The sequence below is a fragment of the Mytilus californianus genome, unplaced genomic scaffold (assembly GCF_021869535.1).
Source record: "Mytilus californianus isolate M0D057914Y unplaced genomic scaffold, xbMytCali1.0.p SCAF_8, whole genome shotgun sequence".
NCBI lineage: Eukaryota > Metazoa > Mollusca > Bivalvia > Mytilida > Mytilidae > Mytilus > Mytilus californianus.
The window spans coordinates 102,776,142-102,792,168 of record NW_026262734.1 but is presented as its reverse complement, the minus strand read 5'-3'; the positions used below and the strand labels follow the sequence as shown (position 1 = coordinate 102,792,168).

Here is a 16,027-nt window from a genome sequence, read left to right as displayed (position 1 = left end):
ATCTCTACTCATATATTAATAAATTAATGTAAACACAATTTAATGTAGTTGTAGTAACAGCTAGAAAAGTATCATTTCAATATTGATTCGTTTGAATAATTATCATAAGTTTGAAAAAAATGGAATATAAGTGAGGTAGAGTAACATAAAAGAAATGATATATGGCAGAAATAATGTGGTTTTCGCATGTAACGATAAAACGCTGTAGAATAGGTTTAATTACAATACTCATCTTATTGAAAAAAGACATTAAAACTATAGAAACAGTGATGAAACATTTACTAAATTTTATCATCGGTACAAGAACATCATTCGTAAATATAAATGAACATGCAGACATCTTAGACGTTCAGGTATTTCAAATCCAATCTTTTATGTTGCTATATTCTATACAAAGCACAAAAATGTCGGCATTCATCTCAAAAGCTAACCAAACATTCAAACAGACTCATTAGACTTAATTAGAAGGGATAGAGTTACGATATTGTGTTAGATCATTAAATATGGCATGTTTTTGGTATTGATATTGATTCACTAATTGGGTCTTTGCATCGGAAATAAACACATTTATTCTAAAACCAGTTGTTGGCATGATACGGGTTATGTTCTTCTCATATATGTTATGATCGTATGATACTAAACTCCTAACGGGAGGGATGGTGTTTAATTTTCATATGATGAAGACATAATCTTTCAATCAGTTTAATTAAGGTTTGGAGCTGGCATGTCAGTAACTGCTAGTAGTCCTTTGTTAATTTATGTATCATTATTATTTTGCGTAGTTTCTTTTGTTACCTATTCTGACACAACGATATACACAACGCGAATATTCAAGATCTAGATTCAGCAAACAAACTATTCGAGAGAAAAGGACTTGTATTAGACCACTTTGCAAAACGTTGGTCTAACGAATGTATTAATGGGATTACGTAAATATCATCGACAAACATAGTTAATGTAGATCAATAAGAAAGTGAATCTTATGGAGATTATGAATAATAGAAGACGTTATCAAAGGTGGTGAACTTATTCGTGCAGCATAAGTACGGACTTCTATAGACCTAGTTACCACACGACCAATTGTGAAGTTATATCCCTTGAAACTATAGTTATTGGTGGAAACAAGACTGTTAACTGATTTTAGTGAAGGACATTTAACGTAATATGATATTTTACATAAACTTTCAATGTGATCTATTTTTAGAACTCAAATTGTGTTATCATTTTAAAATTAATTTATTTTTTTTTTGCATTTTGATGCCCCCATAATATTGTTATATTTAGAACGTAATGCTGTGTAATTATTTCCCGGACATTCGCGCACACGATTGTTATGTAAAGTAACGCTATTGTTACGTATCGACGAATCTTTAGAATCATCAAGCATCTCAACTAGCAAGACGTTGTTTTCTTTACACAAGACTAACAAATTAATAACCATCATGATACCTCTTTTTTTTTCTTTATAAATTTGTTTTAACGCTAAAAAAATGCAATCAATAAATTATGTTGATTTGTTTACTCATCGCGTAGCTTTGATACATTTTCGTCCTTTGGATTGTTATTTTTTTAATTACATCTCTTTGATAATAAGTATATCAACATATCATTCATCAAACTTTCATTTATACCCAAATACATTGACAATCAGTAAATCAGAATCGAGCCTTCAAATGCACGTATGATTGTGCGTTTCCATTGCAAGCTAGAAGAATGCTAAAACCCCAAAGTTCTTCTTAGATCAGGCAAAACTAAGAAATATATGTATTCTTTATCCTGATATTTATCTCAGGTCTTTCAGTTTATATTTTTTAGTAGGATAAACCATAGAGTACGAAGGAAAAATGCCTGTAAATCATTCATAAATAAGACATGTAATTTTACTGTTTACCATCTTAAACAATTGATCTACTGTTGATCTAATAATGGTGTTAGTATTTTGTTTTTCAAATTAATTCCTTTTGATTAATAGTTATCCGTTTGTTCTTCCGCTGCAAAGTGCCGCAAATCTTCTGATTTCTTCTGACGTACCCGTACCCATTTCACGACGCAAAAAATAAGAATCGAAAGAATTAGAAATCCGGAAAAAATACAAACTCCAAATCCTATAATACTTTTTGCATCTTTGTGATTTCCATCTTCTGTGCCTGCAAGAAAGAAATAATTTCAATATAAAACATTAACACATGGAAAACATTTTAAGAATTTCAATTTTTATGTATTCATGTTTTAGCATCAGTAAAACATTAGCAAGGGGATCACATTTCTCGCTTTTCAAAAAAGGCAACGCACACATTCCACGGATAAAATATGCAAATACTAATTTGTTTCTGTAAATTTAAGCTGCAAGGAATCAAAAGAAATTTCAATGGAATAGTATTCAATCGTAAATTCATTCCTGAAACACGGATAATAAATTTGGCTGTTTAAGGAAAGATAAAGAAGAAACATCTAACCTCTAAAAATACAGGAATAATATTTTTCTCTCAGTGTAGTAAGACGGGTGCCACATGTGGTTTAGGATTTGCTTACACTTCAAGAATACCTGATATCACACCATGTGTTAGGCGATTTTCTTTTGCTCTGTCTTTAGTTTTCTATTTCTATGTTGTGTTTTTATGCTGTTGTTTGTCATCTGGCCTTTTTTGTTTTCTTTTTTTTCCCCATTGCGTTGTCAGTTTATTTTCGACTTGTATACTTCGTAAAACACCATGTACAAATGGAATATTGAGCCTTTATAAACATGTTCTTAAAGGATATCAAATAAACACCGTAGATGTTGTGTCACATGATGTCCAGGGGTACATGCACAGTCGTTGTAAACTTGTCCATTAGTCATATCATGCAATTCAACCATACACTGATACCAGCAATAAGTAGGGCGTATGCCGTTAAGGATTTCTTCACAGGCATAACGGTAATTCGTTTTCGACATAGCATATGAATCTGTTAGGCATGTTGGTGTAATACCACCAAATCATAATACTTCACATTCAGTTAAATACGACAAAACGTCGACAAATATATTCCTTTCAATTTGACAGTTGTGCGAAATTAATCCTACATTTCCTTGCAGTAAAAAGATATTTTTGAGTCATCAACATATATTTTGGTTGTTTCAAAGCAACATTATTTTTTATTTGGTGTTTCTATAGAATATTATGGAAACTTGACGTTACATTGTTACTAAAGCTTGTAAACGAGAAAAAAGGGCTAAAAATTTGATTGTTAAACTGTCAGTGATTTTTATTTTCTTATATGTAATGGAATAGTATGTGAAATTATGTCTATAGTACTGGACAGGATAAAACTTTACTTTTGCCAAGTATTTTTTTATTTGAAACAAAGATAATTTCTGCACATTTTTTTGTTAAGTGCAAATTTAACAAAGACTTATAAGGGAAAATCAATAGTGGTATTACACCTGTCGCATACTGTAGTTTATCGTACTTGTCCAACAGTACACATTCGTAAAATCCGCTTGGTCCATAATCAGGATTGCAGTGCCGAGTACCCTTATTAAAGTTATTAAACCTAATATAAAAATTGCTATGCCCAACAATTTAAGACAAGGGGTACTGTGAAGAATTCCTAGGGGGGGGGAGAAATAATCAGGATTTAAACGTATCCCCGATTATAAAACCTGATAAGATGATATGTTGAGAACATATTTTTTTAGAAGTGGGTTAAATGTACTTGACATCGTTTTATCTTTTTATGTTTGGTGTAATGATATGCTACAAAGGACGTGTTAACATCAAACTTTGTGTAATATAAATATGTTTACACTTAGCTTCTTGTTACATGTCTAATGAACACTGTTTTCACATTCCATCTAATATTTTAACTTCCTGTGTGTATTGGGATTGTGCACACCAATGAATTACCATGTTAAAATAGTTTGAATGTATTTGAAATGGCATGTTCTCTATCAAGTTGGGTGCCAATATGCATCGATCGTTTATTTTTTGTTTAAAAGGGAGGGTATATGATAATTTGTGTTGATTCAACATTTCTGGACAAAATTTGTGTTTTGAATGCACTCGAAGTTCTTTGAGATTGTTAAGGATGTCACGATCACGTAATACGAAAGCACTGGCTAAAGCAGTAAAACATTTGGCGAAAAGGGATAAAATGTTCAGGTTATTTTATTATCGCGGAATTACTGCATTTTGTACATGAATATAATCCAAATTTGACCTTTTCCTGCAATGATATGATAAATAGTTTCTGCACATGGTCTTGTTGTATTTAATTTATTAAGGCCTCATTTCGTGGGTACCTCCAATTAATTCGGGAAGACGTTTTTGATTGACTTATGTGTAAAATGATTTCTTTAAGTAAAAATTTGGGTTACATGGAATAGTGTTTTAACGTTTAATAATACGTGAGTCATATTTTGTGTTTTGGAAAAATAAATCGGTTCATGACTAAATTCATAATAGACGGTTTTAGAAAAGTCAACACTACTGCTGGCGCTCGTGTTGGATGGAAGATGAATACAATATGATGTGGGGACCATCTCAATAAGTACAAATACTAAGATTTTTGTAACTTGTATGGGCGTGTTTGATTCCGCTGAGATACATCGTAAACAATTGTATTCATTAAAGTACGCAGGAAAAGATCAAATTTTTTTTCAAGAACCAGAAAAGGTTCAATAAATGTTTTTTTAGATAAATTAATGTTAGTCTTGTGAACAATTAATCTTCTTTGAACAGCTTGTAAAAATAAGGTAAAAGGGTGTGGTCGTATATATTAAATAGCATAAAGGGACACACACACACACAAAATCTGTGATCTCGGATTGATAATCAGTGACCTCGGATTGGCAATCCGTGATCTCAAATTGCTTAACTGTGAACTCGGATTGATAATCCTTGAAATCGGATTTTTTATCTGCGATCTCAGATTGACAATCTGTGATCTCAGATTGATAATCCGTTATCTAAGATTGATAATCCTGAACTGAATAACTATATCAATGGAATCACTTTTTTATTAGATAAAACTCACATTTACTGAAAGCTAACTCAGAGTCATCAACAACTAATAAATAATTCAATGACCCTTATACAAACGGAAGCCGTTGTTATTTACTTTGAGTTAGCTTTCAGTAACTGCAAGTACTCTAATATTGGTACTTTGTGTCTTTTGTCTTGTTAGTTTTGTTTTAACGCTTTCTGCAAAAATAATGAGTCATGCCATTTTCAACCGATTTTTATAATATTTACTTATGTTGCACTGTTACACCACTGTCCTAGGTTAAGAGGAGGGTTGAACGCTCATGAATATATTTAACCCCAAATTATTCTGTATGAACCTGTCACACACCAGCAGCCTCTTATCCGGTGATTGACTTTAAATTTAATTTGATTGCACACACTGGTAGTAAACACAGCAAATAAATAAATAAAAATAAGTAAACAGAAAATGTCAGAAAACAAATTTTAGAAACACAAAATAACCCACCCCCAGTTCATCTGTTATAAGACTAGAAAAGGTGTCCACGATTTTTGTTTCTATGTATCATAATCAAACTTCTTTGGAAAGATAATATAAGCTTTTCTAATAATTTAGATTTTTAGAAATAAATAGTTTGAACGACATTGAAAGAAAGATAAAAACAAACTTTGCTTCAGTTGACATTTGACAAACTTAGCTTCAGTTGACATTGATTCCCGTAGCTACAATCATATACCCTATCACGGGCTTTCATTAATGTTATTCAATCGACCCTTCGAGCCCCATTGGAATCATGTAAATAACATTTGTCTGCATTTCCGATTCCAATGGGTTTTATCCTCTCGCACTAAAAAGTTCGAGGGGATCTTGTAACTAAACTCTCTGTTCGTCTCTCCGTTCGTAACACAATTGTTGACACTCTATATGCAACATCGTTCCAGGATTTTGACATTATTTGGTTCATACTTAGTCCTTATGTGTATCTAGAATCCTATTAATTCTCAAAGACAAATGTCAAGTTGGTATTTATTTGATATCCTTGTTAACACTCTAGACTCGTCATAGTTTGTCATATTTTGACTTAACTTGGCATATACTTAACCATTATGAAAATCCATAGATCAATTCATTTTCAAGTTCATAAGTCAAAGGTCAATTTTCCACTTATTGTTACACAATATGATAGACATCAATTAAGACGGTAAACGCCGAGGGAAAAACGAAATGTAAAAAAAATAAATAAAAGAAATTGTGTGTGTCGACGCAATAAGACGTTTAGAGACAGTCATAGTCGTTTGGAAATTTATGGCGACAGCAAAGGAACGAACTAAAACAAACAGTTGAATTGTGTGCTGGACTTTTCGGGAGACATTAAACAAATTCTAACCAATCATGCAATGCTATGTTATTAGGCAAGTGAACAACAAAATCCTAAATTTGCATTTTAAAATAAGTTTTTTTTTTATTCTATTATTTTTTTTTAAATCGTACCAGAGTAAAAGCAAAATGATAGTTTGTTTCCATTGGGAGATCAGTTGAGCGGGAAAAAACCATTGTTCCTTTATTTTTTGCAAGAATTTGTTGATTCTGAGAATAAAATAAAATCATCCCCCCTTTTTCCTCAAACGGTAAAGATTTGCCATATTGTTTTAATATATTTTGCATTCTTAAATCAAAAAATTACAATAACATGTACGGTTATTATTATCTTCAATTTACAAATGTACTATGTAATTGATTTTAAAATTCACATTCAATGATTAATTTTGGTTCTTTAACAATGCTCGATTAATCATGTCTTGCACACTACAATTAACATATTTCAGTGGCCATTCATGTAATAAAAAACGATAGAGTATTTATAATTTTGGAGATGACCCCATATCATATTGTATCCATCCTCCATCCAACACGAGCGCCAACAGTAATATCGACTTTTCTAACACGTCCAATAGTAATATACTTTTTGGTATTCAATAAGACTATTTTTCCGTGGATATGCATAATAGAATTCTAGTTCTTCTGAATACCTAGTTTCTTGTGCACTTAACCCATACAAGACATATGTTAAAGGTGCAATCAAACACAGTATGCCAGTTGTTCCTATAAAAACGTACATATCACTCTCTAGAAAAAGATATAACAAGTAAATGCGTCGGCAATTTAAATTTATGAAACAAAATTTAACCGATAATTCAGTAAACCGTATCGCTACCTTGATAATATGTTTTGCTTTCAATAATCATGAACTTTTCGATTATATTGCAGAAATTTACCAAAAGGACATAACTAATGATAGATATAATATTTACAGCAATATTGTTCATACATAGATTTTAATATATCAGTTTCACTTTGGATACTAGAAAATAAACAAATCCTGTTAGAAAAGACCGGTGTTTGTACTCGTACTTAGGAAATGACGTTCCTTCGGACCCTCCCCACTCTGTGTATATTTCAGTGAACGTTATCTATTTGGAACTTGTACACTGTTAAGTTAAAAATATCGTTAACTTATTACTTAAAACTGTTACTATTTTTTCATAGATACAAAGATTTATTACGACAGTTTGGTTGTACCTGTTTAATTCTTATTACAAACCGGAAATTGAGCAATAGATAAATTTATTCGTAAACAATATCAATTTGAAACCGTAATAAGATCTTAGAATATCGGTGTTCCCACTGTCTGTATTACTCTGCTCAGCTCTTTATAGAATTGCATATCACAGCTTTGTAATGTCAAATATGTTGACCCGGACCATCATATATTGACCCAAACATATCACCGACGTCAAAATGAATGACTTACAAGTATCACGTCATCTTCCGGTTTACTGATGAAACAAAGAAAAAACCTTGTTTCTGTCATTCATATACACAAATACAATTCAAAAAATCGATGATCAGATTTTCATCATATTGATATTGTAAAACGAACAACTTTAAAGTTTGAAAACAAAGTATACCCTGGAAGTTTGATGGTAAGAAAATATGGCTGGCTGGACTTTGATTATTACTTCAAACGTTTTTCAGTGCTATAGACTTTCTATGTCTTTTACGTCATACAAGTGAGAGGTTCAGCTAGCTATAAAACTAGGTTCCCTCCACCATTTTCTACATAAGAAAATGCCGTACTAAGTCAGGAATATGACAGTTGTTATCCATTCGTTTGATGTGTTTGTTATTTTGATTTTGCCATTTGATGAAGAACTTTCCGTTTTGATTTTTCCTCGGAGTTTTTTTTTTTTGATTTTACTGTTTTATATATATAAATATATTTTTGTGTGTGTTTGTTTTTAATTTACCTTGCTGCATTGGGTATGTTGCATTCCGATGTAAATAAGTATCACTGCAGATATAATCACTGCATGCAAACATGGTATTTGGTTCCACACTTTCCCCGTCAACGACAAATTGAAATGTTCCATTCTCAAAGGCATCGGCCAGATTCGTCAATATATTATCAAGACTTCTGTCATCTGTAGTGTTATGATAATAACTATCATTTTGTCTAAGAGCTATAAGTATCATAACGTACTGGTGCTGTTCATATTTTGCAAGCCATAAAACGCCCTTCTCTTTCCACTTAAGTGCGTTGACGACTTTTGTGAGATACTTCTCGACAACAGAGTGTGTAATCCGTTTGATCTTTTTGCCAAGGTTAAGTTTTACCTTTCTCAGGACACTGACCATCTTTCCATTGGAACAGTCCTGAACTTTTGTTAAGAATTCGGTTATTTCGGAAACAATATTTGTAGTAAAGTACTCGCGTATTGCCCAAAATGCAAACCATATATCTTTAGACTCTAATTCACAAAGTGATTCAACTCCTAGTGGATTTTTAAGACATGTTTGTTGAACGGCACTCGCTTTTCTTTCAAGGGTGGAACATTTTAAATGTATCCATTGTTTTAAAACAGGGGCCATCTGTACCTGCAGGCATGCAGTTACAGATGCAAGCCATTTGTATCCGTTTGCGTCTTTTATTTTCTCTTGAGTATGGCATATGGCTAAAGCAAAGCCTATCATGTCGTTAAAGTTATTCCCACTACACGAATATTTCGCGCGCAAACATTTGTTGAACCATGAACAGTCACGTCCATTCGGACTGTAACAATTCCCTGGTAATTTGATATACTTGGTCATTGGATTATTTGTTAACGAGTCCCCTGGACTACACTCACAATCACTATATACAGGTCCTTCCGCTAGTTCATGTAGTTCCAGCATACACTGGTTCCAGCAATAAAGTGGTCGTGTTCCATCTGCCATCGTACGACAAACGTGACGATTATCGGAATTCAACTTTATGTATAAACTGGTTTGACATGTTGCATATTGGTACTTCTTGTAGTATGGTTTTAAAAGAACGCACGCGAAATTTCCGCTTGGTCCAAATGTTGGATCACAATTACTGCTAACATGACTTAAAAGGCTTCCTAGAATTATAATTTTCAGCGCACCTCTTATCGTCTCCATTTTAAAAATGTGTTTACTAGTTTATGCATCATCGATCACCATATTTTTAACTTTACATTGGGTATGTGAAGGGATATCTTTGTTTTAATAGAAAATACTATAGCAGTATGACTGTGCAATTAATTATTGTTAATAATAACGAAACGAATATTATTTACTGTCGCTGATGATGCGTGTTCTAATTGGTTTAAGATCTCTACATGAACAATTTATCAGATTTTAGACATGCCCTTTTACCAACTCCATATATTAAATCGTACTACATCCGTGTTTACTTGGTTAATTTAAAGAGGCGTTGTGCATCAGTAGAGTTAGTAACGATATTGAATTAAAATAACCACGAGAGAATTTATTGTATCCTGTTAAGTTCACTTATTCTAATATGTTTTTTTATTCCATTGAATCAGTAGTTTTTTACACGGTTGACTGACAGGTAAACACTTTTAAGAAAAGAAGTTCAATTAAAACGGGTAAAGAGACACAAAGATATAGAAATATTAATTAAGGTTACATACTTTGATGGACAGACAACCCTAAAGCCAGAAGAACGGCAGTAAAAAAACACTTCACAGAAAACCCTAGATGGGGTAAGACAAACCTCATTATACTTGGGCGGAACAGTTTATGAATTTCAAAACCCTCATCCATGTCTACCTATTTTGTAGAACTTGCATGTTATCATTCAGAGTCTAAGAATCCATGCAATATTAAGCACTGAGCGTTAAGCAAACAACAATTAATCAATCACTAATTAAGGAAGATTGGTAAAACAAAAGGTGTGCTTGAGGATGTGTACATTTTAATGTAGAAACTAGATAAGTGTAAATTTCGATAGCATATGTCACTATCGTAAATTATCAATATTATTATTGCTGTTTTGAAAACTTGTCTTCTTGGCTGCTTAACCTGCATTTTTATTTATTAAATATATAAATTCATCGATAAAGAATAATTTAATTCAAAAAATTCTATTAACTCGCAAAGATTCTAGTTACAAATAAAGATCCTTGATATGTTGAATGACATGTTCCTTTATTCACATTACTTCATACACGAGCTTCATCAGACGAATGAAAAGAAGCAACCATTATCTTTTAACTTTCAACTGTATAGATGATGTCCTATCACTGATCAATTCAGTTTGTGACTCTGTTGATCGTATATATTCCATTGAAAATGAAAAAAAACACTTATGCGGTATAGACTTTCCTCATTGTTGAAGTCCGTACGGTGACCCATAGTTGTTAATTTCTGTGTCGTTTGGTTTCTTGTGAAGATTTGCCAAATTGGCAATCATACCACATCTTCTTTTTTATGATAACAACAGTAACAGCTAATTCTACCACATATCTTGACTAACATCTAGAAATTGACGATGGGGGTTAGTTGAGAAAACAACTTTACGACAAAAGAGATGATATGATTTTCTTGATAGTTTTGGTTGACCTATAGAATATCTGATCTATCATTGATGATAACGGATATGTTCCAATCATCGTGATCACACTCCCGTTCTCTCTGTCTCGAATGTGACCTAGCGAATAAGACTTATCACAGGATTGGTACGTACATGAGCAACGCGATGGATGCCACATGTGAATCAGGATTAAAAATACTCCCGGAGCCCTGAGCGCACCTCTAATTTTAGTTGGGGTATGTGTTACTCAGCCTTGAGTTTTCTATGTTGTGTTTTTGTGTTATTGTTTGTTTGTTTTTTGGGCTTTTTTTACCTACTTTAACCAAGGCGTTGTGAGTTTTTTTTTCGACTTATGAGTTTTATTGTCTCTCTGGTATCTTTCGTCTCTCTTTTCCAATCTTTCCATTGGTGATTTATGATCACTTTGATTTAAAAGGTGATCAAGGATTGCTATGGGAGTTCTATTATACCAAATTCTTGGTTTTGAAAAACAAATGTGAGTTTCTTTAAAATTTATTAAGTTGCTTTATACATGATTTATACAATAGATAAAAATGGTCACTGCGTTATTAGTACTTAACGTGACACCATGAATCTACCAGACGTAAATTAATGTTGACAATTTTTCATTGACCATTCAATACATCTGAAACATTAACAAAATGAATATATAAAAAGAAGATGCGGTGTAATTGCCAATGAGACAACTCTCAACAAGAGACTAAATGACACAGAAACGTGAAGACCATTTAAGATAATTGAATAATGGTGGCAAGCTCTATTACAGCCCTTGGATGATGTAAACTTCCCAAAAAAACGTGTATGGTGTAATGGTGTATGGCATTTGGTGCAATGGTAGAAGGTGTATGGTGCTTTTGTGTATGGTGTAAGGAGAATGGCGTAATGGTGTATTAGGAATGGTGTGATTGTGTAACGTGCAATCGGAAATGGTGTGAATAAATGGTGTTCGTCATTTAAAACTATGCAAAATATTAATAAGAACTGATTTTTAATTTTATACATTGATTTACAATTTTGTGATCAAAAATATTCTAAAATAAATAAATAATTTTGTAGTCGAACGGTTTCTTCAAAATTGAATTGCATTATGGGTCATTTCTGATGGTGTAGATAGAATGGGGAATGATGTATGGTGTAATGTGTAAAGTGTATGGTGCAAAGGTGTAATGTGTATGGTGTAATGGCACAGGGTGTGTGGTGTAATGGTGTATGGTGAATGGTGTAATGGTGTATGATGTTAGTGGAAAGTTTACACCATCCAAGGACTGTACATGATATTTTTTAATCCAATCATTTGGTCATCTTGTTTTAATTTTTTTACGGTTCGTGAAATTTTGGTTTCAGTGCTATATTAGATACTTTTGGATTTCAAATTGATGTCTAAATTTCTAGCCAAGTGAAAAAACATTTAAAACAATTCCTAAATTGATAATATACAATAGATATATTCAAAAAATAGGTCTTAAGACTTGGTCTAGTATGGATAAGAATAGGTCGAATATGGTTCAGGTTAGGTGGAGCGTGGTTCGGACTTGGTCGGGAATGGTTAAGACTACATCGAGTATGGTTTAGACAGGTATAAAATGATTAAGTACTGGTTGAGTAAATGTCTTATTCAAGTTCAGACTGATAAGTATGGTTCGGACTACAGTCGAGAAATATCAAGTAATGTCCAGACCAGTTTAGACTGGTCGAGTGCAAACCAGTACAGTAGAGTACAAATGTAGCCAATTTCAGACTTTTACTGGTTTGTATGTAAATAAGTTCGACTTCGAAAAATCTTAGTTTTATCTCAATTGGCTCGTAGATTTCTTTTCATGCTTAGGACACCCTTTACTTTATTATGGACAATTATTGTCCTTTCGGATATTAAAAATTAGCGATGTGCTATCTAAACATAGTGTGCTTTCTAAACATAGAGGAACAAAACGATTACTTTTCGCAGATGGCAGTTTTTGGGGCAACTGCAAACACTTCAACATGTTCAATAGAACGCTGTTCCATGAACAATACAGGTTTATCCCATCTTAAAATGACAAAACAACATTCCTTGACCTAGTGATCATATATTTATTTAATGTTTTAGACAAAAATATCGATCCCATAAGATAAATTTTGATTATAGGGCATTTTCTAATTTTTTTATGATTCATTAAGACTTGCAATTTTCGGGAAATATTACGCAGCTATACCTCTCAATTTTTGTCCGAGTTAGAATTTCTGTATCTTGTTTTAAAAGTTTCATATCCTTTTTCGGAAAATTTTGTCGTACAAGTACCAGTAAATAGGTTTTCGTTTAATTATTGCAAAAAAAATGGAACGTTTATTCTTGACCTTTGACCTTGATTTAACGGAAATTGCACCGTACCGTTTTTTTACGACCAGGCAAAACAGAAAGTACAGATAATAAGCTTTCGAATGATAAATAAAACAGTCGTGTGCTAGGTGGGTGCATTAGAGATCTGAAAAAAAAGGTTTTTGAAAATTGTCACTCGCCTATAAGAAGGTAATTATTAAATTTATGCTATCGTGAAAATAGACCAAGAAACCTTAAAAGGTTATGTATGTAATTGTTTCCTGGACTTTTTGCGTACACTTTTGTAATCTAACGTACCTCTATTGTTACGTATCTCTAGAATCATTTAGCAACTGGCAAGGCGTTATTTTCTTTATCCAAGTCGGAAAAATTAATAACCCTCGTGATATATACAAAAAACTGAATTTCCAATGCACTTGCTGTGTCTAAAACATAATTGTCTTTTTTTCCTAGAGAAGCTGCTTTACAAAGTGCTTTTCGAGTGTGCTAAATTACGAGAGAACAAATCTCACCTCGTACCCGATATTAAAACCAAATATTTGAAAATGTTTCTGGGAGTAACAAACATACCACACTCCACGGCAATTTAAAACAGAGGAAATAAATAAAAACTGACCAAATCTAAATAAAGGAAACAGTAGTATACCGATGTTCGAAAGTCATAAATCGATTGAGAGAAAACAAATCCGGGTAACAAACTAAAACCGAGGTTAACACATCAAATATAAGAGAAAAACAACGAAACAACAGAAACACTTAAGTGCAACAAAAAACCAAACGACAATGCAACACACACAGAAACAGACTATAAGTTAACAACTGCCATTTCCTGACTTTGTACAGGACATTTTTAATAAATAAATGGTGGGTTAAACCTGGTTTTGTGCTAGCCAAACCGCACGCCATGATTTTTCCCCGGATTTTTTTAATCCCCCCCCCCCCCCAGAAAAAATAAAAATAAATGCCGACCGATCGACCTAATTTTTTTTTCAGGATGTTACTGGAACCACACATAAATTTTTATTTGAGTGTAGTCTTATTTTTTTCCTTATTTTAATATTTGGTAACTGTTATTGTAAAGTGACGTCACATTGCAACCTTGTCGAAAGTGACTGAGTATCAGGTAAATATATCTCAAATATTAGGTTGAAAATAACATGAAAAGTACAATTTATTTATCTAACGCGAAACGTTGTTACAAATTACAATTTCAATATATTCACGTTTTCATGAAATGGCATGATTAATAATAAATTCTTGTCTGTGGTAGCAGAATATATTTTAAAAATTTGTAAAGTGTATAATAAAATGTAACATTTTAAATATATTGTAACAAAAATAAGTCAATTTCTTCATCTTTTCTTTTCTTTTTCAAACTAGTTTCTTTCCATGACAGATTCTGAAATAAAGCAAGATGCAAATAGTATTATCCTGTCCAGTATTGTAGAAAAAATTTCACATAACATTTCATTGCATATAAGAAAGTAACCATCACTGGAAGTTAACCAATCAAATTTTCCCCCTTTTTTAACCTGTGTACAAGCTTTAGTAACCATGTAACCTCAAGTTTCCTAAATATTCTATAGAAACCCAAAATAAAAAAATAATGGTGCTTTGAAATACCTAAGATATATGTTTATGACCCAGAAATGTTTTACTGCAATGAAATGTAGGATCAATTACCTGCAACTGTCAAATTCAAGGGAATATTTTTATTTCGACCTATTTTCGTATGCAACCGGATGTGACGTACTATGATTTTGTGGTATTACACCTAAATTTTGGCTCATTTTGTGAATGAAATGTGCTAAAATAGCCATATTACTAAGATTTACAGTGTTTTATTCGAAATTGGAATATTGGCAGAGAAAATGTTTACCGACGGTATCACCAGCCAAGTAGTCAGCACTTCGGTGTTGACATAATTATCAATTATATGGTACTAGTAATTTTTATAAATTTACTGTTTGCAAAAGTATGATTTTTTCGTAAGTAGTTTCACATCCCAGGCATAGATTACCTTAGCCGTATTTTTGCACAATTTTTTTGGAATTTTGGGTCCTCAGTGCTCTTCAACTTTGTACTTGTTTGGCTTTCTAACTATTTTGATCTGAGCATCACTGATGAGTCTTATGTAGATAAAACACGCGTCTAGCGTATCAAATTATAAGCCTGCAGGTACCTTTGATAACTATTTACACCACTGGGTCGATGCCACTGCTGGTGGACGTTTCTTCCCCGAGGGTATCACCATCCCAGTAGTCAGCACTTCTGTGTTGACTTGAACATCAAGCCTGGTACCTTTGATAACTATTTGATAGAACAGGTCCTAGATGAATAATTTCCAGAAAGATCTTCTAGACGATGTAATAGTAGTATTTAGTTCCATCAGGAGGATTCTTCATTTGTCTTTATACATCGGATGTGAAGTTCGGGAGGGTAAATAGGTTTTGTTTAGATTTGGCTTTTGTTTTTTCATGGTTGTTGTTTGGTTCTGTTTGCACTTTTTTTGTCTTGGTTGTAACTTTCTGATTTTCTATATTTATGTTCCTGATTTGCTCATTTAAATATTGTATGTAATCTTGCTAACTGACTTACAAATATATTTGGATTAGGATGTTCGTTGTGTTTATTGAATTATCTCACGCTATAAGGTGGACACTCTGGAATAGGTCGAATACCTATATTGGGCTTGTATTTGTACTTTCTATTTTGAAAGTTTGGTTGCGATTTGATCGATTTTGCTTTTAAAGTTTGGCATGTTATTTGTCAGCTCAATATATTTTCCATTTTTTTTTATTTTTTTTTGGTTAGATCGTAGGTAC

The 16,027-nt window shown here is 32.6% G+C and overlaps 1 protein-coding gene across 1 annotated transcript; it reads right to left on the bottom strand.

The window, feature by feature from the left end:
• Positions 1-262: 262 nt before the first annotated feature.
• On the bottom strand, positions 263-9,480 carry LOC127712615 (uncharacterized). The gene is made up of 2 exons (XM_052219159.1): positions 8,274-9,480; positions 263-2,147 (listed from the first exon to the last, which is right to left on the bottom strand). Exons 1-2 carry the CDS (start codon positions 9,445-9,447, stop codon positions 1,966-1,968), a joined length of 1,356 nt encoding a protein of 451 aa, XP_052075119.1. The 5' UTR covers positions 9,448-9,480; the 3' UTR covers positions 263-1,965.
• Positions 9,481-16,027: the final 6,547 nt, after the last annotated feature.